The sequence below is a fragment of the Apteryx mantelli genome, chromosome 9 (genome assembly GCF_036417845.1).
Source record: "Apteryx mantelli isolate bAptMan1 chromosome 9, bAptMan1.hap1, whole genome shotgun sequence".
Taxonomy (NCBI): Eukaryota; Metazoa; Chordata; class Aves; order Apterygiformes; family Apterygidae; genus Apteryx; species Apteryx mantelli.
The window spans coordinates 28,925,139-28,952,979 of NC_089986.1; the positions used below are offsets into that span (position 1 = coordinate 28,925,139).

Consider the following 27,841-nt stretch of genomic DNA (forward strand, 5'->3'; position numbering starts at 1 on the left):
TGCTAATTCAGTCTGGCTTGCACACTCTGGGAGGAGAAGTCACATTTTAAAGCTTTTACATTAACTGCCATGTGATGTCTTGCATCGTCTTCACCAGCTTTAGGAGTTGGTCTCTGTTGAAAGAAATACAGGTAGTTTAATATCCTGGCAATACAACAGCTCACAGATACTGCTACAGATTTTAGTACAGCCCATTATAACCAAAATGCACCTCTAAAAGGTGCAGATGGAGGCAAAGAAGAATTTAAAACATGCATACACATCTTATCCGTACTAGACTGTCAGCTTACTCTCCAGGTGATTTCAACAAGCGATGCTGTATCCAGTAATGAACACAAAAGCCAGTGTCTCCTTATGGCCCTCATCTGTAACACAAAAATAAAATGTGATTCTTGCACTTGCAGCAAATACAGCACTGTCTCTGTAAGTGGGTATAAGGCACTCTACCTTGGAGTGATCAAAAGGATCCAAGTAGTCTCAAAATCCAGGGACAAAGCTGTTTCCTTCATTACCTCCTGGTGGAAATACTGAATTTCATAACATTAAAGAGAGAGAAGTGTCAAATTGTCTGTGAAAGGAAGCGTGAGAGCAGAAATTCCTGGTGTCAGAGAGGAGAGCCACTGCTGCAGCAGGCCAAGTACTGCCAACTCCCGGTGGGAACGACCTGACCCAGTGGACTGTCTCCTGAGGTCTTGACTCTGCTCCAATTCGATGGTCCAGCCAATGCCAAGCTCAGGAGGAGTTCGTCTGTCAGCACAGATGCCCAGAACAGCACTGTCCTGCCAGTGCAAGGAGTCTGTGAAGGACATCGCGGCTTTGTAAGATTCTCCGCTACACACCATTCACCTCGACCAGCAGCACCGCCACTTCCTGGCTGTCTGGGAGCAAGCCTAGGAAGTCACCTCTGTCCAAGCATTGTGAGTGAAGGTGCCTAAAGGCTCGGACTGAAGTAGGAAAGCACAGTGGAGACAACTGGAGTGAAGAAGCACAGAGAAGCTTCATGTACACATGAAGGGTCCAGTTCTGCTACTTTATGTAGACCCGAGTGCAGAGAGCTACTAAAAGAGTGGTCTCATCCCCACCCTTGGCTCTGTATTCCTGGCCCTCCCACGAAAGGTACTACTGCTCCTCCTGTTATGCACCGAGTCCTATCAGGAACTTGATCCAGGTGGAAAATACATATATTTTTTGACAGGTTAGATTTCAGCTATATGAGCTCCCTGGTCTAGCTTGCTCCATGGTCACACAGGACCTCACCCTGGCACAAGGGAGGTTGTGGAAAAGGGAAGGAGGACGGTGTTGCCTTTTCAGTAGCAGCCTGCACTTCAGTTAGCTCAAAGAGAGCGTGGAACCTCAGCTTCACGTATCTGCCGCCCCCCCCCCCCCACGACTGGAAAGTGCACAGCACCCTGCCAAGGCCCAGAAATTGCTGCAATTGCTGCTTTTGAGACACCAAGGGTGATCATCTGGGGCCTACTCTACAAAGACGTTTGTTTCTTGCCCCTATTCTCTCCACTAGACCCTGAAAAATACAGGAGCAGCACGTGGTTTGGGTAGGAGAAGCTATAAAGGCAGGTGATGCACACAACTGCCTTTGCCACCACCCAACAGCCAGCACCAGGACAGTTGCATATTGTGCCTAGACCAGCTCACTGGCAAAGAACAACTGGCTGACGCTGTAGTCGGACACAGACATTGGTGAGCAGAAGAAAGCACTAGGAAGAGTCCAAGAAACCATAATGCCGGATCATACACATTCAGAATGCAATAAGCGTTACCTTTGCAAGCTCGCAAAATGGAATCAGGCATCTACCGTTCACCACCTACTCCAGATTCCCTCAGCACCCTGACCTCTACCCAGTGGCCTTAAATCTTCCAGCTGTCACTCCTCTATGCGCCTTAAGCACCAAACACTGGGGCACATGTGCTACAGGCACCTTCCACACTCACCCTTTCATGTGCCTCCAGAACTTGGACATCGTTATACCTACTCTGGCCAGTTACTGTGCTTGACGTCTGCTGTCTTGCTCCATGGGAACGTGCTGATAATATTCTGATGCTCACAGTCATATTCAAGTGAATCTAAATATTTAAATCGATTCTCATTATACATTTTCATAAAACATTGCTCTGATGGTTCAGGATTCGCCCAGAGCAACAGAGTGTCTCTCTGCCATCTGCTCTTTACAGGAAAGGGACAAGTCTGTGCCTGCCAAAAAAGATACCTTCCAGCTGCCAATATCGGGCAAAACTGGCCCCCATGCAGGCCCTGGCAACAGAACTGGAAACACTTTCTAAGTCCTTGAACCCTCTTGGGATGCAGTTCCCATGGGCCTTTCCTTATCTGGATTTGTTACCTCTGCAGAGATAAGACATCCTACACATATACCTTTCATCCAGCTTCATACCCAGTATGAGACAAGTTAAAGGGTGAAAAAAGTATAGACTTACTCAGGCAAAGCACAAGTCTAACTCCTGACTGCAAATGTGGAACAAAGCTACAGAACAAAAGAAAAAAAAGAAAAAAAAAGTAGTCACAAAACTCAGAGGCTCAGAAGGACTAGAGATGCTTACTAGCAAGAGCGAGAGGCAGGAGAGCTGGACTGGAGACCTACCTGTGCAATGGACGCCCTTGCAGCACGGAGCAATCACGGACACTCCATGCCTGACTTGCTCCAAGTGACAAAAATCTTCAAATATAAAGCCCTCCATGCCTCAGCAGCCCAGCAGAATTAGGGGTAAATTTGCAGCTTTCAAAGACCAAATAAGGATCACTCTTGTTTTCCTTCATCAGGATAAAGGCCAAAAAATGGTTTTCTAGATTTGCTTAAGACTAGAAAGAATTGCTATTATCCTTTTGAATGACCTCTTGTACACACAGACAGATCAATTTTCCCTGGGGAAGCAGTTCTTAAAATAAGTCATTACTAACAATCCTAAAACCACATTTTTTGAAACAACTGAAAAATTTGCTGATGGGAACAGTGGAAAAGGGAGGGTTGGTATGACAGCAATACAGGAGATCAAAGGAACCAGCCTACCGTCGTGATATACCGGGAATGGAATTCCGGAGCATCCTTCAGGAACGTCAGGCCAGGATGCGTTTCCACTACATCCTGCAAAGCAAGACCAAATACAATGAAACAGATTTTCTTCTCCCTTTATTTAATGTTTAGAAGCTTTTGTGTTCACAAGCCAATACTTTCTCTTATTTTTGAAACTGTATTTGCAGCATTAATAATAAAACCAAAATGATATATATATATTTTTTATCTATAAAGTGAACCTTGTAGAAGCATAAGTAGAATACATTTTCTGGGCAATACGCACCTGTTGGCCATTTTGATTTACTTAAGGACAGAAAAACAAAGGAAGAGAGTTAGTGAGTGGATGAAAACTCATTATTACTGAATGAGACAAAAAATTAGTTGACCATGCAACTATCTCCTCTGCAAAACCCTTTTTTCATTCACTGAAGATATTAATATTTGTTAGATCTAAGCGTCAAAATAAGACTCTGAAAGGTTGAGGAAGTTGCTTCTTATGCCCTCCACAACAGTGGAAGCTCTTGTGAACCTCAGAAGGCATACAGAGAGATTTCTCTTTCTCAGGACGAGTTTTTTGCAAAGCCAAACACTGGCTCACAAAGTCAAATCTGCCAAGAAATGCATGACCAAAGATGTGGAGAAACTGCTCAGATCCTGAATGAATCAGCTCAGATCCCGAATGAATCAGAATCTCTGCGTAGTTGCTACGTGGCTACCTGACTCCTCTGCTTTAAAAGAGGAGGTGCTCAAAACTTTGCCCCGTCTACAGCACAACATGGCAAAGAGATAGAGCAGATACAGATACACCCTTAGGGGTGCAATATGACAAGATTTTGGCCAGTCTAATATGATGGTGGTGGTGTAATATCATGGTGCAATATGGCCAGTCTCTGATTAATTGAGAAACAAGGTTGTACATGCCTTTGACTGCATCAGCAGCAAAAAACCAGAGCTGTTATCAATCAGGAAAGGCAGTGTGCCCAGTGGGGAAAGGACGAAAAGGAGCATGAGAAAGTTTACCCATCACAGTCCCCGTTTTGTTTGGGAGAGAGAAGCATCCAGCGCAGAAACAAAATCTTTCCCCAATAAAGCATCTCCACAGAGGTTTTGCATAGTGGGCAACACAATGTGAGCAATCTAGGGATATGTGGAAAAGCTCAGAAAAAAAAGTATCAACAGATGATCAGAGGAGCAGAAGGACCTGATTTATGGAGAGACTATTAAAAAAAAAAGTTAAATCCATCCAGAGCCTGGCTAAATGGCCACAATTAGAGAACAATACCCTGGTTTTACATGTTTTGTAAAGATACCACATGCGAATAAAACAAAAGGGCAGAAATGAAATCAAGATGCGTAGGTTTTAGTTTGAATATTAGGAAAAATTCAGCAGCAAAATTTACATAGCAACAGGTTTAGTGGAATAGAAAGCAACTGGAACTGCAGAATTCTTTGCAAAGATTTCTATGGGATATTGTATCTCATAGTCTTGTTAGGCAAGCTCAATATTAACTAGCTTTCCAAACAAATTTTAATAACTTTTCTAATAAGCTTTTATGATGTGCTTGAGTATCAGTAGCGCCATGTATTTTTCCCAATAACCATCTAGAGAAATGGGGTGAATTTCAGCCTGGTTATCAGGCACTGGCAAATACGAATCCTAAGAGGAGACAGACTAAATAAAGTTTGACAGTCCTCAGTAACTCTAGCAGGATGTGCATCTGGTTGGCACTTATGCAAAGCGGCTCACTTAAAATGCTTATTTCTATTTCATTCCAAAATAAGGTCTACCCATGTGCTGTCCAACCAAATGTCTGCATGTCCTTGGTAAACGTTTAAAGACATGAGAATAAGAAAGTTACGGAATGAACGCTGCTCCCTCCTCTCGTCCATTCACTGCCGAGCAGCTGCAGGTACCTGAAGCAGCGGGATGAAGTCCTCCTGCTCTAGGTAGTCACAGCTAGGCTTCGCTAAAAGGTATGTGAATCTGGATGCATCGTCATGACAGTTACGTAGGACCCTACAAGAGAGATGAGAAGTTAGTTCAGCTGCTTTGTATCCCACAGAGCAATCACGAACCATAACTGGATTATAAAGTGCCTTATCACACGTTAGGAGAAACTTTCCAACATGATTTATGCACAGCTGACCTCAGAATACTAGCACCCATTTTATTCTTCAGCATCTTTCAGTAGCACCAGGTGTTTCTGCCCAGTGGAGTTTTGTTTTGTGTTAACGTTGCTGCTGTAAACAAGGTGTTTCTCACTGAAGACCACGCTTATTTTAGAGAGAAAATTAATCAGTCTAATGAGATGTCGTAACAGATGCGCTCTCCAATTTAATCTTTTGCTACACTTCAACGTTTGAGGATATTGCCAAACCGCAGCAACTTTTCAAGCAGAAAAATCACTCCCCAAGAGGACATCTCCTGTTAAGCATGGTGCAGCTCGCTGCCGTGCACAGGAGTCATGGAGAACAGTCTAAGAAAAGAATTAGCAGGGCTGAGTATTCGGAGGCATGGAAACCCATTCCTTAGGATGACAGTTTGCATCCGTGATCCTGATTCTTGTCTCTGTTCTCCTCTAATGCAAAATACTATCTTGGTCAGAGGTATCACCATTACTTAATTCACTAGGAATAGAAATTCTCATGAAAATGAGGAATTCCTTGACATTCACCAAATCACTACTAAGCAGCTGTAACAGAAGGGAACATTTGGATATATCAAACACCAAGTTGTTCATACAGCATAAGGGAAGCAATAAATTACTCCAAAATTACCTGTTATTAACTGTCAAAATGCAAATGCACTGTTCATTATTTACTTCTAGTGACTACTTCCCACTCACGCAAAATATATGAACTCATATTGAAACACACTACGGAAATGCCCCTAGTTGCCATGAGTTCTGGCCTCTGTCTTTGTCAACAGCAGACTTTATCAACAAGGTTTTATTTTGGGGGTCTTTATTTTTTAATAAATCTTTCGGAAAAAAAAAAAAGGTGACTGACAAGCAATCCCAGCTGCACATTCACATCGTGATACCACACACACACACACACACACACACACACTAACAGAGGGGTGCTAATTTCTAGCGCTTTTTTTTTTTTTTTTTTTAAATCAAGCTCATATAGATGAATCCCAAGTCCACATTTCAGCATCAAAATGAAGGCTCTAATTTTCAGAAGTATTCCATATCCAGCAACTCTCACCAACTTCAAATGAGATCAGTAAGCATACAGCATTTTGAAAAGTCAGGTTGCTTACTAAGATGCTTAAAAATAGACTTCAGCGATTAAAGATTCCTGTTTTAAAATTATGGCTGTGTTCACATAGTTGCAGTGTAACTTTATGGAGAACACTGCTCTTATTTCTGACTATCACATTTCCAAAAAGAATTCTGGAACTGGCAGACGAGAGGAGAAAGGAAAAAAGCTGTCTAAAAGAGCAATTAAAGTGAGGAAAGCTTACAAAAATGGCTTGGAAATGCTGTGGTTTAAAGAAGACAGAAGAGGGGAATGACCACAGTCTGCAAATATCTGAATGATGTGCAAGTCAGAGTGTGAAACTATGCTGTATCATACACAAGGGATTAATTAGGACTAATTGGAGGAATCTAAGGAAGGAAAGAAGTTGTCTGTGTCAAGAAGGACTTACTGATCACAGTCACCCCTAACGCTTTTGCAATTTTGCCAGAGTAACTAGAATCTTTTTGGACAATATCATCACAGAAAACGCTTCGGAAACTCAGGGTTAGAGGCTATTTCAAGAATCTGAAGAGTGACCCTTAAGTCAAAAAGTAGAACTCTCTGGATACGGGATGGAAACATTGTTCAGGTGTTTTACAGAGTAAAGAAAGACTGAACCACCCTGGAGGCAAAGATTAAGCAAGAGAGCGGGTCTGTTCCATCTCACACCTCTGACTGAGCATCATATACACAGAGCTCTTTCAAAAAGAAGCTTTGACAATAGCATGAGCTGAAGTGACTGTGAAAGCCCACAAATTTATTAAGCACTGTGCTTGAGAAAGGTAGTAACAAAAACTATTAAAGCTCTCAGAGTTTGGCCCCCTTGTGAAATCACCTACCTTGCTGCTGCTTTATTTTACACTCCTTCCCACCCTAAACCATTATCAAATGCTCCCAACCCCACTCCCAAATGGTACTTTTTCAGTGCAGTAGTGTAGCAATAAGGCCTCAGACAAGCATCTCCAAACACCACTGAGGTCTGTCGGCTGTTTCAGGATAGCTGACATTTTTCTAGGGAGTGGGTTCGTGTGTTTCATACGCCAGCCAGACCAACATGTTTATCACCTATATAATAGATGCAAAGTCTGTTGATGCAGCATGGAAGCAGGTGTTCAGGAAGTTATAAGGAAGAAATCTTAAGCTCGTGGAGATTTTAAGCCTTTTATTTTCTTTTAAAGAAGGGACAATGATTTGAAAAGTCTAGTGGAAGAAAAAAAAAGACAGAGACTTGTAGAGCAGGCTGGTCTTTTTCTAAAAGGAAAATTTTGCCTTCTGCTATACTCACTTTCTCCACATGGTTACAAACGAGTGTACAGACACACATCCCGTCCTTTCTCCTCCCGATGCGCTGAACATAGGTGCTTTCCAGTAGAGCGGGCAGCCACATATCTGTAATGAAGCACAGGAACAAAGAGGAATACAAAAGCAGTCCGAAGAAGAGCCTGCTTGTTTATAGACTGAATTCACCATCGAGACTTTCACACAGGGAAAATAAAACAACAGTAATAAGCAGTTTATGCCCAAGAACTGCCTTAGGTTGGAAATTGCCTTCTCAAGCAACACTGCAAGAGAATCCATAGGTCACCTCCAGCTTAGCGGGAGAGCTGACCTCAAAGAAGGTAACTGGCACAATCCGAAGCCGCAGAGGCACCCTAGGCTTCTGCTGTCTTATAAGCAAAACTACAGAGGGACAGAAATATAGATATGTAATTGGTGTTTGGTAAGAAACCTGCCAGAACCATTTTGCAAATCAGAGCAAGATGCAGCACACATCAGATGTGACAAAGAGCAATCTTCTCCCACGGACACTTCAACCAGGGTCCTTTTTGTTTACTCTTTTCTTAATCTAAAAAATAAAAATGTTCAGCGCAAAAGCATATTGGTTCTTTCTTCACTAAAAATTAGAACAGCTGTAAGTTATTTTATTAGCTTTAGTTTCAGTCTTTGTCTCTCTCTCTCTCCCCAGAAAATGAAAAACCCAGACAGCAGGTACCTTAGCAATTTTCCCCATTTCACAGATGTTTGCCTTCTCATCTTCAAACTCCGTAAAGGCTTCCTCAATCCTGGCGATGACCTCCTCGTGATTAGTGCAGACATTCGGAAGTCCTTTGGGGAAGTAGAAACGTGGAATGTTTACGGACACAGGGGTGCTGCTGGCGGCTTTGTTCGCAGGCAGAAGAGCACACGGGCTAACCACCGAGTTCAAAGGGACCGAGGATGAAGTTCCAGGTTTCTTCTCTGGTTTATTTTGAACCTGAAAATAGAAGGAGTTACATAAATACTTTTCAACAGCATGGCATATAGAGTGGAGAGGAAAATAACTTGTGTTCTAGATGATGAGGAAAAAATTAAAACCCATCAACAATTAAGTTATAGCATGGAGATATAAAAATGTATGCCTTAAGGGACAAGTTTAAAAATTACTGCAAAAACCACACATTTAGGATACACCACATGTAGGTAGCCACAAAATGTTATACTGTTTAATTACAGGAGCACACATACTACAATTTTAGCAATACCCTCAAATGAGGACAGTGTTTAGTATTTCTTCGTATATTGGTCATGAGTTGTCATCCTGACCCATAAAGAGCACAGCAACAAAATCTGCTTATTAATTTTTTCCCCATAGAAATGGGACACCTGTTCACATAAATGTCTTGCCTCATATATGAGCAAACTGACTTTCACAACACCAACATTTCCCACCTCCCGGGAATATCATTCCTTTTGCCAGATGAAGTATCACCTCACAGAGAAGTTACGAAAAGATTTGCGTGACTCTCTTCTAAACCTCAGGAAACCTGTGATTCTGCGCCCAACTTGAGAGATCCAAGACCTGACTGCGTTAGAGAAGCAAAAGTGCTGGTAATGCCATTTATATTAGCAATTATGAGCAGCCAGAAGTGCTGAAAATCATTGGGCACCCACATGAGACAGTACACGGTTGGTGGAACGTACAAAAGGTCCGTTTACAGCTCCAGCTGGGAAAGAATCCCTTTGCAGGCTCAGCGCCCACAGGTTTCCCTGAATCAGCACCTACATCATCTGCTGTAGAATCAGGAGAAAACTGCGAACAGAAACTAGACCTTCTGCACGCCTGTCCAAAGATGATTATCTCTCCCTCGCCTGCCACCTCTTGTTTCATTAGCTCACCACCCCATCACTCCTCTCCCGTCTGTAGCGAACGTCACGTTGATACGGCAACCCCCATGAGATCATCTTTTTATCAGACCTCTCGAATCTTCTAATTTTGTCCATGAATGCTTTCGATAAAGGATAGTGGAAAGCATAGCTCAGAGGCTATTTGTATTTCTTATATACACAACGAGATCCTAAAATAGATAATTTTTCAGACATGGAAAGGAATATTTTTTTAAACTTTAAAAACCTAGTTACAGTGTAAGCAGCAGCAGACAGATGTTGGAATGCCCAGGAACGGAGATTTCTCTCCTCCCCCACGCATGCACACTTTTCTTGGGAAAAGGCAATTGAGTTGCCTGTTGCACAATGGTTCAATCGCAAGAGTTATTAATAATATAATAACGTATGTGATAAGAGGCTAGTAAGGAAATGGTCGAGTAAATACAGCCGCAGCTTTAGGTTTGTTACATTTATTCCTAATATTTCAAATCAAAATTGTTTCAGGATGAAATAGCCAAGTCTAAGTTCACTAAATACAAAAGAAAATATATGACAAACCGATCAAACCCTTTTCCTTATTACTTTCCAGAAACTTGGAGCTTTTTTCCACAACACATGCTGAATATACCAACTTGCTATTGGTTTGCTTTCAGAAAGGTGAAGAAGTGAGAACTGGGAAAGCTTCCCTGAGCCCCGTTTTCTCTGCAGTTTAAAATAGCTTATATTCTGTTCTTCAGAGACCTGTAAAACAAGAGACGGAGGGATTTTCCACTTGCTTCACTCCTCTTTCTTTGAGCACTGAGGACCTCTGCCTTCTCCTGCTTGCTGTCCCATTTCAGGCACAGGAGCCTGCACGCTTACACATACACGGCAGCCCAAGCACACTTCCATACTCTTAACTGCTCTGGACACAACACTTGAACCTGAAGCCTGGGTTTCTTTAAATCTTCCTCCTCTCTCGCATCTTGCAACACAGGAACCGCTGAAGATCATTTTCAGCCTTCGGGATTCCCGATTCTATCAATACTGATATTCAGAGTCAGTAAGGTCCTCAATAGCGCGCTCAGGCTTTGGAGAACAAGCCCAATCACTGCCACCTGCTCTTCCTCCCAGCTTCCCTGATTTTTCCTGCTCCCCCACATGGTGCTTTTCTTTGTGTCTAATCCCGAGTGATGCTGGAGCTCACAGGGGGCCAGGAGGGAGGATCGAAGGGTCTGAAGCTCAAAGAAAACAGATTTTACTGGGGCTGAAGAGGGCTGTGGGACAGAGTAACTGAGATGCTGCTGCTACTAGGGCTGGTACTGCCACTGGAGTTGAAGGTGAGAGGATTAGGTCCCACACTGTCACCACACAGCACATCAGGGAAATCCGGGATGATCCAGAGGTGAACATCTGGGGACACTGAAGATAACAGTGCGGCTGGGGTACTGGGGCGGGCAAGTCTGGCTCTGAAGAGGGGACCCTGCACGACACTGCAGGTAGGGGACCTGGGATGGTCGCAGGGGTAGGGAGAAGCTGGTCACCAAGGCGGGCCTTGGCTTGCAAGTCAAGCTAGTGATTTGGCTTCGAGGAGGACTGAGGCACATCACTTCTTCTGCCTCTGCAATCCTCCCACCCCCTCTGCCCTGTCTAGCTAGTGAGTTTTCCAGCCGTGACCAAACTCTAATAGTTTTATTCCCAGGACTCCAGCAGAGGGGAAATCCCCACTGGAGTCTTACAGCATGACATTTGTACAAACAACACCAAGCCGAAACAGGCACCGAGGTGCCAAATTCAGCCACTTCGGTCCTATAACAATAATGTTTGTCTTGAAGACCCAGCTCTCAGAAATGGGTTTCTTGCCCATGCATCTCTTCAGTGCACACATGCCCTCTGAGCTGCCAGGATTGTGAGGAAGAGCTAGAAAAAAATGACTCAAATTCAGCAAAAAGGTCCACAAGTCCAAAGACACCAAAGAAATATCTTAAAAAAAAAAAAAAAAAAAAAAAAAAGGCAAAAAGCATGTTGACTCTCTGGATTGACAAAGATGCCCCCACTCCCTTACACTACCGCAAGAGAATGATAAAATCATTCAGACCTGGAGGGCAAAGAGACATCCCCAGCCATTTTTGTCCCCTTCTTCACATCCCACATCCCGACAGGGCACCGGACCCAAGCTGAACATCCTGCAACACAGCTCAGCTACTTTCCCCCAGAGCCAGGCCTAGCCTCCACCTTCTCAAAAATGGGGCAACTTGTTTTCCCCCAGGTATTACCGGAGTCAGCAAGGCTTGACCCCAGCTCACATGAACCAGAAGTCACGTCCCCAGAATCCACAGTAATCTCCTGATCCACAACCATGACACAAAGCAGAAGTTAGACGTCTACAGCGTAAATACAGGGAATGCTACTAAGCCCCAAAGAAGTAGGGAACCAGTTCAGATGCAGGTTTGCTGCTGCTGCCTTCCCAGGAAGGCTGAGCCACCATCTCCTGCTTGATCCATGGCAAACGAGGTGGAGGCAGAGCTCATGGGCGGCTTTTTTCCAGAAGGTCCTACTGCAGGAATAGAAAGAGCATTTTCTGAACTTTGTCTTACCCCTTCTCGTTTAAGAAATGAGCTGCTTACAACGACATGAACAGAAAATGAGTGGAAACTAGCTTATGAGGATACTGTTCCCTAGAACAGTCTTTCCAGGAAATTTTCAATTTGCATCATTTTGAGACGATCCTTCCGGGAGGGGTATAACGACACGGCAGCCACTGTGAAGGCGGCAGGGAGTTTGTTACAAATGTGAAACCACTCGTGAAAAAGAAAGAAGCGATATGAGGGGAAATTCTTTGGCAATTCCTTGGGGGAAAAAAACGCACTGTTTCTCACTGAAAGAAGTTAACCTGAAACATTGTTCGCTTAGTGGAACACATTTTTTCCAACAGGGATGGGCACTGTCAGAAAGGACAGTTAAGGAAGTCAACTACAACTGCTACAATAAGTCTTTTAGCTTTGCTACCAAGAGCTAGCAAACCAACCTTTTTGTTTTCCCCTGAAAAGGGAAGTGAGATTAAAAAAACCCCCATTTTTAAATACTGCTCTATAGTGTGGTTTAAATTACCTTAGCTAAAATCTATCTATCCAGCGTATCCCCTTTTGCCAGACATGCAGCTTATTTATGGACAGACTAAAATAGTCACATCTGCATTATGAATAAACCAGACAGAACTGCGGCCTCCTCACAGCTACGCAAATAAAGCGCGGAGATCAAAACCTGCCAGCCAGGGTCGGCTGAGGGACCCTGCTAGCTGCCTCGAGGGCGCCAGCTCCAGCAGGAGACTCCTGGGAAGGACGCGGTATCACATCAGGAGCTCAAATACTTTCTATTCCTTTCCCCCAGCCCCAATCTCCGCAGCGTCCTAGAGGATAAATTCACCAATTTTCATTTACCAATTAGCAAGTCCAGTTACCTTGGCTTTCAGGTCATCTCACCGACTAACACACATGCTCAAGCACAAGATATAGCTCCGCGAGACACAAAAATTAGCAGCTCACTGCTGCCGAGGGAGAATCCCCCTCCCTGCCCTCCGCTCCCATCACACACGCTGCCGCTGCCACCCAGGGCCAGCTCCGGCGCTTGCCGGCCCCTCCGTGAACTGATTTAACCCACTTGGAAAGGCAGAAAACTGAGCTGCGATATACGGGATGATATTCCGGCGAGTTAAGGCAGCTCACTGAAAGGTCCGTTGGGTCCCAGTGAGACAGGGCATGACCACGTGGTGAAGAAGGAGCAAGAGGGAACAAGTGACGGAAGAGAGAGAAAAGGTAGGAAGACCTCCTCTTTCTAGCGGCAGCGCCGCGTTGGGTCACTTGCCTGGGAACCACAGCCCCAAAGCAGTTGTTCTCAAGACGTGTTTAGCAGCAGACGTCGCCACTCCTCCTTCAGACCAGAAGAAGGCCTGCGCACCAAAGGCTTCTCATTTTTTTCCAGGTTTTTCAGTTGGTCTGCTAAGAGATCTTTTCTCTCGCTGCAGACCATGCCCTGATTACGTCCTTAGGTGATCACAGCTAAGACACAACTAATCCAACTCTGGATAGCGAACGTCCTTAGCTGTGCCACATGGTTCTCGTTAATCTCGTCTAAATTGCTCACCGTCCCCACCCAAGCTATTACTACACATCATTACTTCATGCTGTTCTCCTCAAGGGAGTGGAAAGACATGAACCAGAGGTTAACCTTATATGTCTGCTTTAACCTGTCACCAGAAATCATGAAAACAAAATGCTCTCCACGCTACAATATACGCTGGAGCTATTTTAATAGCTGTTTCTTAGGAAAACAGCTGCACCACTGACAATTTCAACTTTTTAACTTCCATACTGGGTCATTGATTATTTAAATATAGGCAAAGCTCAAGACAGGAGGACTTCAGCACATTGTGACCCCCGCAATCCTGGGACATCCACAAGCCCATTTGGTGTCCCAGCACAGCTTACTGCAGTCTTTTGCCAGCTGTCCCAGGCAGTGGGTACAGCAGCTGGGATTCACCATGAAATACAGCCTTGGTACAATTTTCATTTCTTTGGTCACATCTTCAGGGTGTCCAGGAAACAGCACAAAGAAGCACCTTGTGATGGTAAAATCCTTGTCAAAGTCAAGTTGCTGGTCTACGCACAGATTTGTACAGCAGAGAGAACGACCAAGTCAATACAGCAGAACATTGGGGTCATTCTACGTGCAACATGAGACATTCAGAGCAATCAGAGAAGAAACACACATAAATAGGGTTTTTCCTCATAAAAAACACAGTTGAAGATTTAGTAGTCTTCAACTATTCCTCCCTATTAAATCACTGCCCTTGCTGTTAAGTTTTTTCCCTTGTTTACAAAGACATTTTAACTCTTCACTATAAGCCTGGAAGGTTTATTTTTAAACCTGCTGGTATCTAGCTGCAAATAACTTTCTGCAAATAGAAACGCCTAGAGGGGACACAGTTTGATTCTCCAATCCAACAAAAAATTACAGAGCAATAGAAAAAGAAAAAGAAACACCAAGCATTCAAACCTGGGCCTGCTGGAATGACTTCAGCCTCTTCTTGAATCGAGACGGAAGAACAAAATCACAGCCCTTTGCAAGGAAAGCTAGCTCCCCTCCTAAGTCTGGGTCCCTCCGCAGAGAACTCTCCTTGATCATCATCCTGGTGAGCTCCCAAGCAGATGTTTCCCTTTCCAGAAGAGGCACAGGGACTCTGCGGGAGACCACGTCAAACCCAGTAGGTTGCTTTCTTGGTTTTGATTTTTACAGGCAAAAAATGGAAAATGGCTTCATGTAGAAACATGCTATGTCTTCTCTCTCCTCACAAGGAGAGCATCTAAAGATCGTGTCTCATTCCTGAGACCAGACCTCCTTTTTTTAAACTGATATTCAAAGTATCTTTCAGTACCACCAGGGTCTTCTGCCTTCTTGTAACACTTTAATTGAGAAACATGATCTACAACAGAATCTATTTCCCTGCTGGCTACATGACAGACGATCTGTCCTTGGCTTGTAATAGGCCAGGGGTAATATGGGAAAGGAAGCACCCACCACCACTACCAAGAGTGCTAAAATTAGACGTGCTGTAGAAGTGGCTAAATATACCATCTTCCCCAATAGTTCTTACTTTACGCGCTTCAGTGCTGAAACCTGAGGTGCAAACTTGCATCAGTCGGCCTCAGCTTGAGCTAAACCAACGCCTGTGTGCGTATGGTGTCAGTGGCTTGAGGTCCCTGCTTCTGAGGAGATGAAGCAGAAGAACAGCATTAGTTCCATTCCAGACCAAAGGCTATAATTTTTAGAAAACCTCAGTTTTTCCTTCTTGCTTGGAAAAAGCAAATCATTTGGTTTCTTTAACACCAAGCAAACAAGCACTTAAGGATGACCTGGTATAATAAACTCAGGCGTTCTGAAGCAGTTCTTAATCAAATGATTTTATAAAGACACCAAAACACGTCATCCTTTTTATTCACTTCTCCCATAACCCTCACAAGAGCCAGGCTGCTCCACAAGCCAAATGCAAAGCGACTCCCAGTAGGTAATAGTCCATTCTTTCTCCACACGGACACGGACAGACTTCAAACCTCTCGTTCAGGCTTTGTTCCGGCTTGTTAAAAGTGTGTTCTCCCCCTTCTAATAGGACAGCAGCGCTGAACTCCAGGCCTAACAACAACCTATGTCCAGCTCTTACTCTACAAGATGAACAAGCACCTAATCCCATGGTCTGCTTTCCCTGCTTGACTGCAGAAGTCCTAGCTACTTTGCCAGCTTACTTTCTGAGCTTAGTAACCTAGGGCAACACCTGGTTCCTAGCCAGCAGGCTTGCTGTTATTAAAATACTCCATTTGAAACCAAAAGGTCTCACTGAGCCTCACCAAAAGCAAGCTTGCATGGGACCAGAAAGGCCGTGCAACTCCCTGGACTACGTATGGACATAGAAACAGCCTCTCCAAAAGGATGCTCTTATCATGGATTTTGCACAACGCTTTCTTAAACAATGCTCAAATGGAACAGCTTACGCGACAGCTCAGCGCAGAGGCAGACCACCGGCCCACTGAGATTATCGGTGAATGTACACTGGCATTGCCTCAGCAACTCACGTGAAGCCAGGATGCAAATTTAACACTTCAGTGGGAACACACCATTTGCAGTATAAGAATCTGCGACATAAAGCTAAAGCTGTTATCTGTTAATATTTGTGCATCTCAGAACAGCTGTGCTGAAATGAGTGACAAGATGCCTCTGAGCATCAGCAGAGCACCATCAACTAGAAGCTGCAGTCACGCCGTCTGGCACTCAGTTCTGAGGGCATAAAAAAATAATGTGAAAACACAAGAACGGCCTTGGAGGTTGAGACTGAGAATGCGCATCTGTCTAAACCAGTATCTTGTTTCCAACAGCGGCTACAAGCCAGTGAGGAAGAGGAAGAACAGGGCAAACTTAGATGATACTTTCTCTGAGTACTCTTCCAGCCTCCAAATATTTCAGCTGAGGGGGTTTTCCGAGTTTGATGGGGTTTATCAGTTTACTGACCTCTCAAGTATTCGTCCAGTCTCCTTTTGCAGGAGTGCACGCTTTTTGCATCCACAGCACCCTGTGGCAAGGAGTTCCACGTGTCGGCTACCCTGCGCAGGAAGAACAGCCTCCCTTCGTTTATTCTGAACCTGGCTCCTCGAGTGTCATTTGGTGGCCCTTAGCTCTTATGTCAGAAGAGCAGGAGAATAATTAGCCCCTGTTCACCCCCTCTATGATACTGATGATTTTGCAAGCTTCTGTCATACCCCTTCCCAAACTTTTCCAGGATGACAAGCACCAGTTTACTTTGTGATTCCTTGTATGGAAGACATTGCGGGGCTTTGTTCACCCTTACTGTCCTACTCAGGATCTTTTCGAGCTCTAACATACTCTTTTACCACGAGGGGATGAAGACTGGATGCAGTACTCAAAGGTGTTATCAGATGAGCTCTTGGGTAGTTAAACAGGGTACCTGCTAAAGGAGAAGAGCCTTGTTTCTCTCAAAGATCCCCAGCTGACATTCACAGCAGGAATTTTTGTTTCAAAAGTCTGTAGTGAAAACCACAAGATGGTTTTCTCTCCTCTTGCTCCTAAGTCATCAAGCCAGAGTAAAAATCTGTGCTGTGGGACACAGTTCTTTAGGAGAGGACATTTGAACAGGAGGGTAGCATAATTTAGGTCCCTTTAGATCACCTGGGCTATGCCTAAGCTGTAGAACCTGGGAGCACTTTTCAGCTCTGAAGTGCAGGTGCATATTCACGGCTACAAGTCAGCAGCAGAACCACAGGGTTATTACAATTTCATCTGCGGCAGGTGTACTTACTCCATCTTCCATTGACCTCCCACCCCTCGTACAGACTGCAGGGCACATGTGGTCCAAAGAATCTCTCACACCTACAGCTGCATCAAGACCCGCTGTTCTCGTCTTTGAAAGAAGCATGCATGAAAGAGGAATACTAATCTGGCAACCACCAGCTACTTCTTAACAGAAATGTATTTTTCAGTCACAAATTCACAGAATCACAGACAATTAAGCGGTCACAAAAGATTCTGTAAGTTTCTTTTTTGCACTAATAACCTGGAAAAACATAAGTGATCTGGAGCCCAGGCTTGCTACATCTGAATTCCAAGTTTTTGCAATATAGCGGTTTCCAAGCATGTTACTTGTGATCCTCAAAGCACACAAGGAGGAGATGGATAAAGACAGACATACTCAGTACTATGAGAAATTGGCAGCAAAATAACCTTGTATCAACAATTTCAGAGTCAACTGGACAAAATCTGCAGCATAAAAACCTTGTATCAACAGCCTATGGATCAACTGAACAAACCACAGTCAAATTTAGAAATTACTCTTTGCTACCAGTGACCCAGTTTAAAGTGTGAAGGTGAGAGATGCCAGATCTAAAGAGGTATCAGATTGCCTTCTTTGGCCATCAAAACGTAAAAAGAATCTCACCTGCACCTAATGCGGGAGGCTTAGTCCAGCTAAGATTTGGATGATTTATCATCACAGGACTTAGCTGTACCCCAAAGTCTGGCTGCAACAATTCAATGCACTCTGTACAGCTGCAAAGGGCACCAGCTCCAACTGTTTCCAAAACACATTAAACTTCTCCAGCAACAGCGTGACTTTTTGTTGATTTTAGAGTCAATGAGGCTGAAAAACTCAACATGTATCAGTAGGTCTTGTTCTACCTTTAGATGTTTACTTTAAAATAAATCAACTTCATGCAAGCAGAGTCTGTGCCTCTCCCCGATTACAGAGGGAGCCCATCGACCGTGAACATCTCCCTAAGTGTTCAGTATTAGTTCTTTCAATTCTTTAATTAATCTAATTTCATTCTTTCCTGTCACCTTTTATCCTGAGATACTTTTCAAGATTCATTTATTGTTTTCATTTATTTTAATAACTACTATTAAACAAAATTGTCTTTTTTTTAAAACCATCTGGGTTTGGAAAGCATGAATAATTGATGTCTGAAAAGAGCATAGATATATATGCAGCTTAACTGGCAGATATTATCAACATCTGATCAAAACAGTTTTAAGTATGTGCATATGAAAACTTGACTTTCCAGAGAAGTTTTCTATTATATTTTGAATGCATTTTCTCAAAATGCAATTATTTCAGGTCAAAGTTTAAGCCACTGCGATGCCACAGAAGACACTTTTTATAGTTAATTGCCTCATACAAATTCCTTCAGAAGCATAACGTTAAAGGTGCACAACAAAGCGCTCCGAATTACGAAGCAGCATTACGAAGGGGCAGAATTACGCGGCTGCCAAGTCAACTTTATATGGTTACGAAACAGTCTTTATTTCCACTCGGAGCTATCTCCAGGTCAACCACTGTAAGCATGCAACAGAGACATTTTGACACCTAGAAGCAAGGGGTATCCCCTCAGGGCAATGATTTAGAGCACGTAAGTTCAGAACAATTCCAACCGTCTCAGCAGTGCCCACCCTCCTCTCCGTACCAGTCACACCGGCCAGCCAGGCTTGGGTGGATGCTACCTAGAGCCAGCCCAGAGGAAACACCAGGCAGCAGGGACCGGCCTCGGGATGCCTGAAACAGGGCCCCACCACGAGAGATAAGATGTAGTTAGACATGATGGTCTGGGACCATTTATCAACTCAGTGTCACTCACCCTCTGCTCTCACATCCACAGTCCCTGTCCAGAGACAGCTGTACCACCCGTTTGATCCAGTGTGAACAATTCCACTTACTAATCGGGCAGAAAACTGACTTAATCAAAATTTATATCTCATATACAAGCGTCAGAGAAGATGCACAACCATGCAACAGGAAGTGGAGGCGTGGGGAAGAAAGAAACGGGAAGCAGGACTGCTTCTTCCAGCTCACTGCACCATGAGTAATCTTCTGAGAAAAGACACCCACCAGAGGAAGCACATGAAAGAGGCCTCTTTTTGCATCAAACCCTGGTCTCTGATCCTCAAATTATTCACAAACTTCATCCAAGAGCTCTTAAAATAAAATGTATGAGCAGGACTTGGAGCAGAGCCCTGCACTGTTCAAACTTGATTCTGAAACCAGAATCAATAGGTTTCTTACAGACCTTTCTAGGTTGCTCTCACTGGAGTACAGAGTAAATACAAAATCACAAGCATTAAGTAAGTAAATTTGAACTACTTCGTCAAATTAGCCATCCTCCGCAGGTAGCAAACCAAGGGCAGGGAAAGATTAAGGGCAAAAACACACACCACCAACTTTTCAGAGGACTTTGCACGAGACAGCGTTCTGCTCAAAGCGTGCACCTTTCAAACTTCCCCAAACCCCCGACACTCCGCAATTCTGCACACCAGACCAGAGAATCCCAACCTGCGCGCCCAGACAATAAAGAACGCATAGCTAGTGCCTGCTCCAGGTTTTCATCTCCAGCAAATTTCATTCCCGCTCGGCCCAATCTCTACCTTTCTTGCTGTTTCCCCCCTCCATTTCCCTTCCATCTGCCAGTCCAGCCAGGCTTTGCTCCTTATTGCCCTCCCATCCGGAGGCACCCCAACACCGAGGGGCAGGGTCTTGGTCCACCTGCAGCTAACGTCTTCCCTTGCACCCCTGGGCGCCAAGGGGTGGCACGGTCACGAAAGACAGAGGACCTGGAGGGTCCTGGCTTCCCCCTCTGCGTACAACCCTCTGCATTACACTCCAAGGACAGCATAAAAGGCCCCTTCTCAGACCAAGGAATTGCAAGAGTAGAGCGAAAGCCCAGAGATTATTCAGTGGTTTCCACCCCTTCTTCATCACCTTAGGGAACCTCACGTTTGTGGTCACAGAGACTTTCAGAAAGACCCCAACCTTGAAAACATGCTCACTTTTCCCAGCAGTATCAGTTAAGTCTTAAAAACAAAAAGCAAAACAAAAACCCCACCTTGCACTACAAATCTTGCTCCCTGTATTTATTATTTCAGAAAAATATGTTTTTTTTCTAGCCTTGTTTTCACAGACAGCTAAGTTGTTTTCACTGAAACATTTCTTTTAAAAACATATTAAAAAAAATCAGCTTAAGACAGGCACACAGAACAGGAAATTTTAAACCAAATAGTTGGAGGTTTAGAGATAAATAACGGAAAACTGGATCTCAGAATGGGAAATGTTGGACAGCCTGAAAGTATGCAATGCTTCCTGGCCTGCCTCAGAGAAGCGCGATGCGCTCGCTACGTGCCCCATAAAATTGATGGGCTTTTGGAGTATTCATTTCCTAGTTTCTAAATATTTTGGTTTTGAAAGTGAAGAGGCAAGTAATTCTATTGTTCTCTGTGGAGAATCATAATTGGTTTTGCGATAAAGGGAAAGTGTCTTGCTGATATAAGTTAGCGCAGGTTTCAACGCAGACAGGCTAACCTCAGCCAGCAGCCTGCTCCGAAGTGGCCTTCCCTTTCCTTTTTCATTGCTTGGGATTTGAGGGGTATTAAAACTGCCATAACCTTCATAAATGAAAGCTGCACTGTGCTTGCATCAGTATTAGATCTCCAACTATTTTTTTGTGTGCAAGTACTCGATAACAGCTTTAAAAGTCCTAAGAAAACATAACAAATACTTTACAAATTATTCAGGCATGCACACGCAGTACTAAATCAGAATCCACATGGGGCTCCAGCCAGATGCAAACGTATCCTGGAAGATGCAGTCATTCCCTAAACCCTAGAGCTGGAAAGGGCCTTCTCAAGCGTGTGGCCACACCTGTACTACAAAAGGAGCCCAACCCCAGGGTAAGTCCTGGCCTGTAGAACCAGCAGTTGAGGTGTTTTGCATCGACTCTGCTAAGGGCTAACTCCCTCTGACGGGTACTAGCTGTAGCTCCTCCACTGCGCACTGCCTGGCCCAGGCCCCTTGAAGGCCTCCTGGGTTTCCTCTGTGTCCCCAAGACGGTTATCCTCTTTCACGATCTCTGGCTCTAGGTGTCAACAGCAAAGGAAGGGCTGTGTTGCAGCTCATAAGAGAGGTGCTCACCATTTTCCCTAAGCAAACATGCCCACAGAAACATCAGAAATACATGGAGAGAGCCTAGTCCAAAAAGATCTCAGCGCTGCCATTTAGGGCCAAAACCCCTCTTCTTCCTTTCACAATCACATCAAATACTTGTATTTTCAGGAAAGCCCATAGTTTGGAAGACACGCACATTGTGCTCCATCTGGAAGGAGCAGTGAAAGTTCACTGATAATCTGGACACTTTTCCAAGTGCCTAAGTGGAAGCTTGACTTTGGAAAGTGAAGCCCTCAGCATACTTACTGTGCATGTGGAAACTTGGTACTGAGATGGTACCTGAAAATTTTAAATAAATGCTACCTTTTTGCCAGATTTGGCATGTAATTCCACACTGCAGCAGCCAAAGCACGAGGATTCCCTTAGTACTCCCCCCCACACACACACATTTTCCCATGCTTGCTTTACTCAACGTGCAGTCAAAAGCTTGGGTCTCTTACCTTAATCACTTCTGGGGCCTGCTGAATCGAAGCTGGAACAGAGTCTCTGGAGGCAGCCCCAGTGCAGCTTTTTTGCCCCGTGAGGAGGGACTGTGAAGGAGTTGTTAAAGTTTCCTGAAGAATCCGCATCACTTCCTTCTCCTTGGACAAGCTTCCTTTGCCTGTTTGGAATTCCACCAGTTCCTGGGCAAAGTCCTCAATGCTTTCCAGGATACGCAGTAAAAGGGCTTTCTCATCTTCTTCCATTTTATGACCATTGGTTTCCATGATTTTTGACAAAGGGTTAGTGGGATCAACGGGTTTACTTTTGGGTTCAAGAGACAGAGGTAGTACCTGCCTACCCTGCCAGTCAAACACCTGCAAACAGGCAGGTTCACGCTCCTTTAGAGAGGGTTCCCTCAAAGTACTCTCCATTTTCTGTGAGAAGCACTCCAAGTCCAGCAGCAGTTTGTCTATCTCATCTTTGTCTGTCTTACTGCACATCTGTTCTCCTTTGGAGACACCAGCTTGGGAACCACCCAGAGCAGAATCTGAAACTGGTTTAAGAAGAGTAATTTTCTCAGAAGCGTGGGCTAGTTCATCAGCTCCCACTCCAGCATGTTCTGCTTTAACATTTGCAACCTCTGAACATCCAGTTGGCTGGTAGCTGTGCTCTAAACTCTCCCAGTTGCCTTTCTCCTCTGCCTTCTTTACCTTCTCTAATGCTCTTTCCCCATCGGATTCTTCTTCAATGTACAGAGCCTCTGTGGAAGACGTGCAGTCAGAAGGGCTCGTGGTGGGTAACTGAGGTAGAGCACAAGCATCTTTCACAGCTCTCACACTGCTCTCCTGTGTGACACTGTGAAGGGAGTTTGAGGTAAAGCTCACAGTACTTGTTTGGATGGACTGAGTGGTGCTTGTCACCTCGCGCTGATCACCTGGTAGTCCGAGAGGACCTGCTCCTGAAGATGGCAGCTGGATAATATCTTCATACCTAGGTGGTTGCTCATCTCCAAATACTGTGGAAAAGGGAGTCTGCTGCAACCCATGAAAACAGTTAACTAAGTCTGCCAAGTCACTAGCTTCCTTGAGCCCCGGTGACTTGAGCTCAAATGGTAGCTTTTTTAGGTATGAAGAAAATCTTGTCATCAGATTCATATATATCATTTCTGAATTAGCCAGGGAATCATTATTGTTCCCCCCACTAACGCCGTCTGCAGACTTCTTTTTGATGCAATGCTTTATGATGTCTGTGCACTTTTTCAGATCCTCTGAGCACTTGAGCAGGATGTCTAAGCACACCTTAATATCTCCACCAGAAGAACCGTCCAGCTTGTGTTTTTCCAAAATTTGGGTAATGAAGTTTTCTTCAAAGAAGGACTGAGGGGTGAAGGGAGCCATGGAATTCATGCTGACTTCTGGAGAGTCATTGCTCTCCTGCCATTTCTCCCCAGGTGAGGGACTCTGCAGAAAGCCACACGGAGGGCAATTCTCATCATTGTTGAAGTGCCCGTAAATCAAATCAAAATCAAAAGATCGTCTGCTGAATGATTCTGATCGAACTTTCCTTCCCTTTCTGTAGGCCCCGTGACTGGAAGAGTTTTTGAGCTTGTCAAAGGAGAATTCCTTTATTTTACCACTGGCAAGGTTTATTGCCTCTCCAGTAATGTCTTTTAAACTGCCAGTGGCTTGCATTGAAGAGCCCTTTTTGAGCCTTGGATTACTTGGCAGGAGTTGGTGATAGTCCTCATTTCCAGACAAGGCAAACCCATTTTCAGGAACAGGAAGTTTATGGTCTAGGTTGGCATCTTGGACATTGAGCTCCGCACAAACACTGTGATGAGCAACTATACACGTGACTCCTTGCTTAAACACCTGGCAAGTCCCCGTACAGTAATGCACTGTGTGCTGAAAGTGACGGTCTATCACCACACTGCTGTAGCAGTTCACAGTAGTGACCATAAGCCTGTAGGTTGCTGCCATAGCATGGATCTCACTTGGTAGTAAGGCTTCAAAATTCACCATGAACTTAGCAGGAAAAAATTCACCCTCCACTTTTCACAGCCACACCAGATTTAACAGAAACATTCAAATGTCAATTGAAAATATTCACACTACATGAGAAACTACTGTCTTGGAAATCTCTAGTGAAGTCTGGAGTGGTATCAGCAATACAGTTACAGCAATTAGTGCAACTCGCATATGGTTTGACTTAAGGCAACCTGATCACTACACTCCATGCAGAGAGCTTTGCCGACCAGAGATGCAGCACCAGCTGCTCCCTTACTAACAGCCCAGGTAGTTTCCCCAGCAGGCGTTGTAAAATTCAGCCAGCTCTCAGGCAGAAGTGACAAGACAGCGATTTTCACTTGATTCTTCTTCTCTCTTTTGGGGTGGATCAGTAAAAACCAGACCACAATCAAGTAGCATGTACAAAGAATCCACAGTATGCTTGCGCGATGCCCCTCTCACACTGGTAAGGTAGGTCCCTGCAACAAAGAAAGGTGAGAGTCATCATAAGGTCCATGCAATATACAGTCCCGTTTAATACCAAACATATGGCACCAGACCTTCATAGCCAACATGCAGGCTTGCAGAGAGTAAGAGTACACTGACATTTCTCTTTTCCTCAGATCTACCATATAAGAACACGGCTGAAGAGCTAGCCTATATTTATATAGGGGCTGCCTGTGTGTTGCCATTTTAATGGTTCTATTTCAACCACTCGTATTAATTTTTTTCAGACTTACTTCCCCCCACCCAACTGAACAAAATGTTATATTTAATTCTAAGGGAGCAAAACATTTTGATCACGTTGTAAATTTCTGGCTTTCATTTTCCAAGACTCTCTAAAGATAAGGAAAAGAGAAACAGAGAAAAGGACTTTCAGGATTTCCTAGATCTCTGGATAATAATAATAATAAAAAATAATAATAATTAAAAAAAAGCAAACAGCCCAGAGCAAAGCGGACAAATGTCTCTAAGAACACATGGCCTTTAGCAAAGGCCACATTGGCTTCTATTAGCCTTTCACAAAGGTCTCTGGGACCAAAGCAAAATATTCTAAAGAGAAATAACTGTTTTTCATTTTCCTACAACCAATAAGTTGCAGCAGACTTATTAAATAAAGTCTGCTGGTGTAGATACCAAGAGCAGAAAGTAATATTTTCATAAAGGTTAAGCCTGTGAAAACTGAAAATGGAAAATGTTTGACACTTAGCCACAGCAGTTTCCACTTGCATTTCTTATCACCATGGTCAAAACTGCACCAGATATGAACAGAGGTTACTGATCTTCATTATTAAAAGATAGGAAATTCTGGATTTAAGGGTCTTTAATTTTAGACGTTGCTCCATCTTGCACAAATGCTTCAATAACCAAAGTCGCCCCACTGAAAATCCTGAGCACCCTCTAGTCCTGCACAAACACAAATCCATTTCATAAAACACGCTTAAACCACAGCTAAGCCACACTGCAGCACGGGTTGGTTTGTTGTAGATACCTAGCACTTTGCCAAAGGCCAGACCTGCATCTGATGAAAGGACTGCCCTACATGCAGTCTAGCTCCTAAGCCTGTACGAGTGCATCAGACGAAGGGAAGTACCTTAGAGATTGGTGCTGCTGTGATTAAGGACCGTGGATGGCACAAGCCTGCCAAACATTTGCATTTTACATATCTTAAAACCTTCGCCAGCAGTTGAGAAGCATTGATTTTACGATTATCGGAGGGAATTTGCAACGCGTCATGTCCACTCATTGCAGTTAGGCAGAAGAGTGCACTAAAGAAACCTTCCCGGCTCGTTCTTTGGATTATATAAATCCCGGCAACGGTTGCGTTTGAAACAAGGAGCTGACAACCGCTCCAGCTCCAATGCTGGTATCTGTAACAGGCTGCCACCTGCCTATCAAGCACCGCGGGCCAAGTTCAGTGTTGTAGCAGGGCCAGCTTCACAGCACGCTTCTGTGCCCACCCCGTCCTGCACCCGTCCGAGCCCGCTGGCACTGCCCCAAAGCCCCACAGGCAAGGGAGGGCCTTGCGGAGGGATGTTCGGAGGTATGGGGTGCGCCCCAGCCGCAGCGGTGAGTCAGGGTGCCAGGGGATAAAGGGCGTAGACAGAACAGTTTTTAAACCCTGGAGTGCTTACACCGTCAGGCATAAGCCTAGGTAATAAGACTCCACTCCCTGCAGTCACTGACTCTCAGGCTTCGCTGTCAGGTGTGCTTAATGCTCTGCTGAATCAGAGCCGCAGTTTAAACAGCACTACTGGCTCCCCCAGGTCTTCAGCTTCTAAGACTTACGGGGCTTTGTTCAGACAGGAAAACCCGTGCTTCCATGTCTCCAAAAAGCCTAATTATCCTGGTCTCCCAGAGAGGGTCTTCTCTCCAGCCCTTCCAGGGGAACAGATCTGCTGCTTATCCTTTTCTGAGTCTCCACCAACCACAAACCAACTGTCTGGCATTCCCTGAAAGAAAAGTTATAAAATACTTCGAGAAAGTGGACGTCATCAGAACAGCAGATCTGAAGCAAGAATTAACAGCGCTTCTGAAAACCATGGGATTTTCTTCCTCAGAGCTCCTTCCTCCCTCTGTCACACACGGCAAGGAGACACTGCTGTTTCACAGCCGCTCAAGTCCTCTCTCCTCTCTCACCTTCTAACTGCACAATCATCTTAGCAAAGAGCAGCCTGGGTTATACCTAATTTGGGAAGTAACTTACTAAAAATTGCATCTTGATGAAGCTATTCCTTACTTAGAGAAATAACGTGTTGCACTCACTGTCTCCTTTTCCTATACTGCTCCAAGGGTAAATTCTCCTTATGCATGTACCTGTTCCACGGGGACTAACTCCCTTTCTCCAATCATTTAAGTCACCTTCAAACAATGAAGCTTTGAGTCCTCAAGAAGATTATTCCACAAGAGCTCTTTGATGAAGACATTTCCCAGATTCTCATCCCGAATTGTCTCTTCTTCAGTTCAGCTTTGTATCTCCAGCTATGCCCCAATAACAACTTGAGAAGCTCTTCTTGCCATCTCCACTTTACACTTCCCAAACTTCGGTGCTTATGCCCTAAGCAGTTGCTCAGCCACGTTACAAATATTCAGCCCCTTTGGCTTTAGTAGAAGCCAGGCCCTCCAGCCGCATTTTCTGCATTCTCTAATCTCCTTCCAATTTGTCTGTATTTCTTTGGGACTATTACAACCAGGAACGAACACAGTCCAGACACAAACTTATCAAAGCTAACACAGGATTACTACCTCCTGCCTCTGCTCAGACATCTTCGGCACCTTCCCTGCCGTGTCAAGGAAGGAAGTAATCAAAGAATCAATACTGAAAACAGATATTCTATTTTCAGCCAGATTAACTAGGGCCTTCTCGGTGGTTATTTACTACGTGCCTTATTTTCACTGTCTGCAAAAACATGCTAAGGTCATTCAAGGTGCTAGTACCTGACTCTAGCTATGTAGGACAAAAACACAAAAACTGTATAGGCAGCACAAATGCACACATATGCAGGGCAGAAACTGTTTTTCTTGCTTCTCCGCTGGCTTTACTTGACCAGAGTAGCATGTGCTCACCTTGCAGCTTGCCCAAGTATAATTTTAGAATGAGCCAGCAAACATGATCCAGCACGTAAACCTAGTCAAGACAAAGCCTAAGAGAAGAGTCTTTCTGTTATCGGATCTGGGAATCTGTTCTCAAACTTCGCTTGAATGGGCTTTTGTTGTGACTTTCTGCTGGTGACTAAAACCTACTATTTATGAATAGCAACAATGGAAAGACTGAGTGCGTTAAGAGGAAACATTCACGTTTTGTCCTTTGCAGCCAGCCATTTCGTTCCAATTGTGACTCTAGAAGAGCCCCCAGTTCAGATAGCCTGTCTGCAGTGTTTCCAGCTAGGACTGCTGCCCTGAAACCAACTCCAACCCTGCAGATACGGGATTGGTTTCACAGC

General features: G+C 44.4%; 1 protein-coding gene across 2 annotated transcripts in view; it reads right to left on the minus strand.

The window, feature by feature from the left end:
• PPP2R3A (protein phosphatase 2 regulatory subunit B''alpha) overlaps window positions 1–27,841 on the minus strand; it is a 51,726-nt gene that overhangs the window by 15,184 nt on the left and 8,701 nt on the right. The window contains exons 3-9 of one of the 2 annotated variants that reach the window (XM_067302033.1): window positions 21,909–24,376; window positions 8,290–8,550; window positions 7,582–7,685; window positions 4,962–5,064; window positions 3,042–3,116; window positions 1,951–2,082; window positions 708–972 (exon numbers count right to left, since the gene is read on the minus strand). In XM_067302033.1, coding sequence (XP_067158134.1) covers window positions 832–972; window positions 1,951–2,082; window positions 3,042–3,116; window positions 4,962–5,064; window positions 7,582–7,685; window positions 8,290–8,550; window positions 21,909–23,912 — 2,820 coding nt within the window. In that variant the 5' untranslated portion in view covers window positions 23,913–24,376 and the 3' untranslated portion in view covers window positions 708–831. Of the gene's footprint in view, window positions 1–707; window positions 973–1,950; window positions 2,083–3,041; window positions 3,117–4,961; window positions 5,065–7,581; window positions 7,686–8,289; window positions 8,551–21,908; window positions 24,377–27,841 lie in introns of those variants that run through there. The other variant, XM_067302031.1, reaches the window with a different exon arrangement.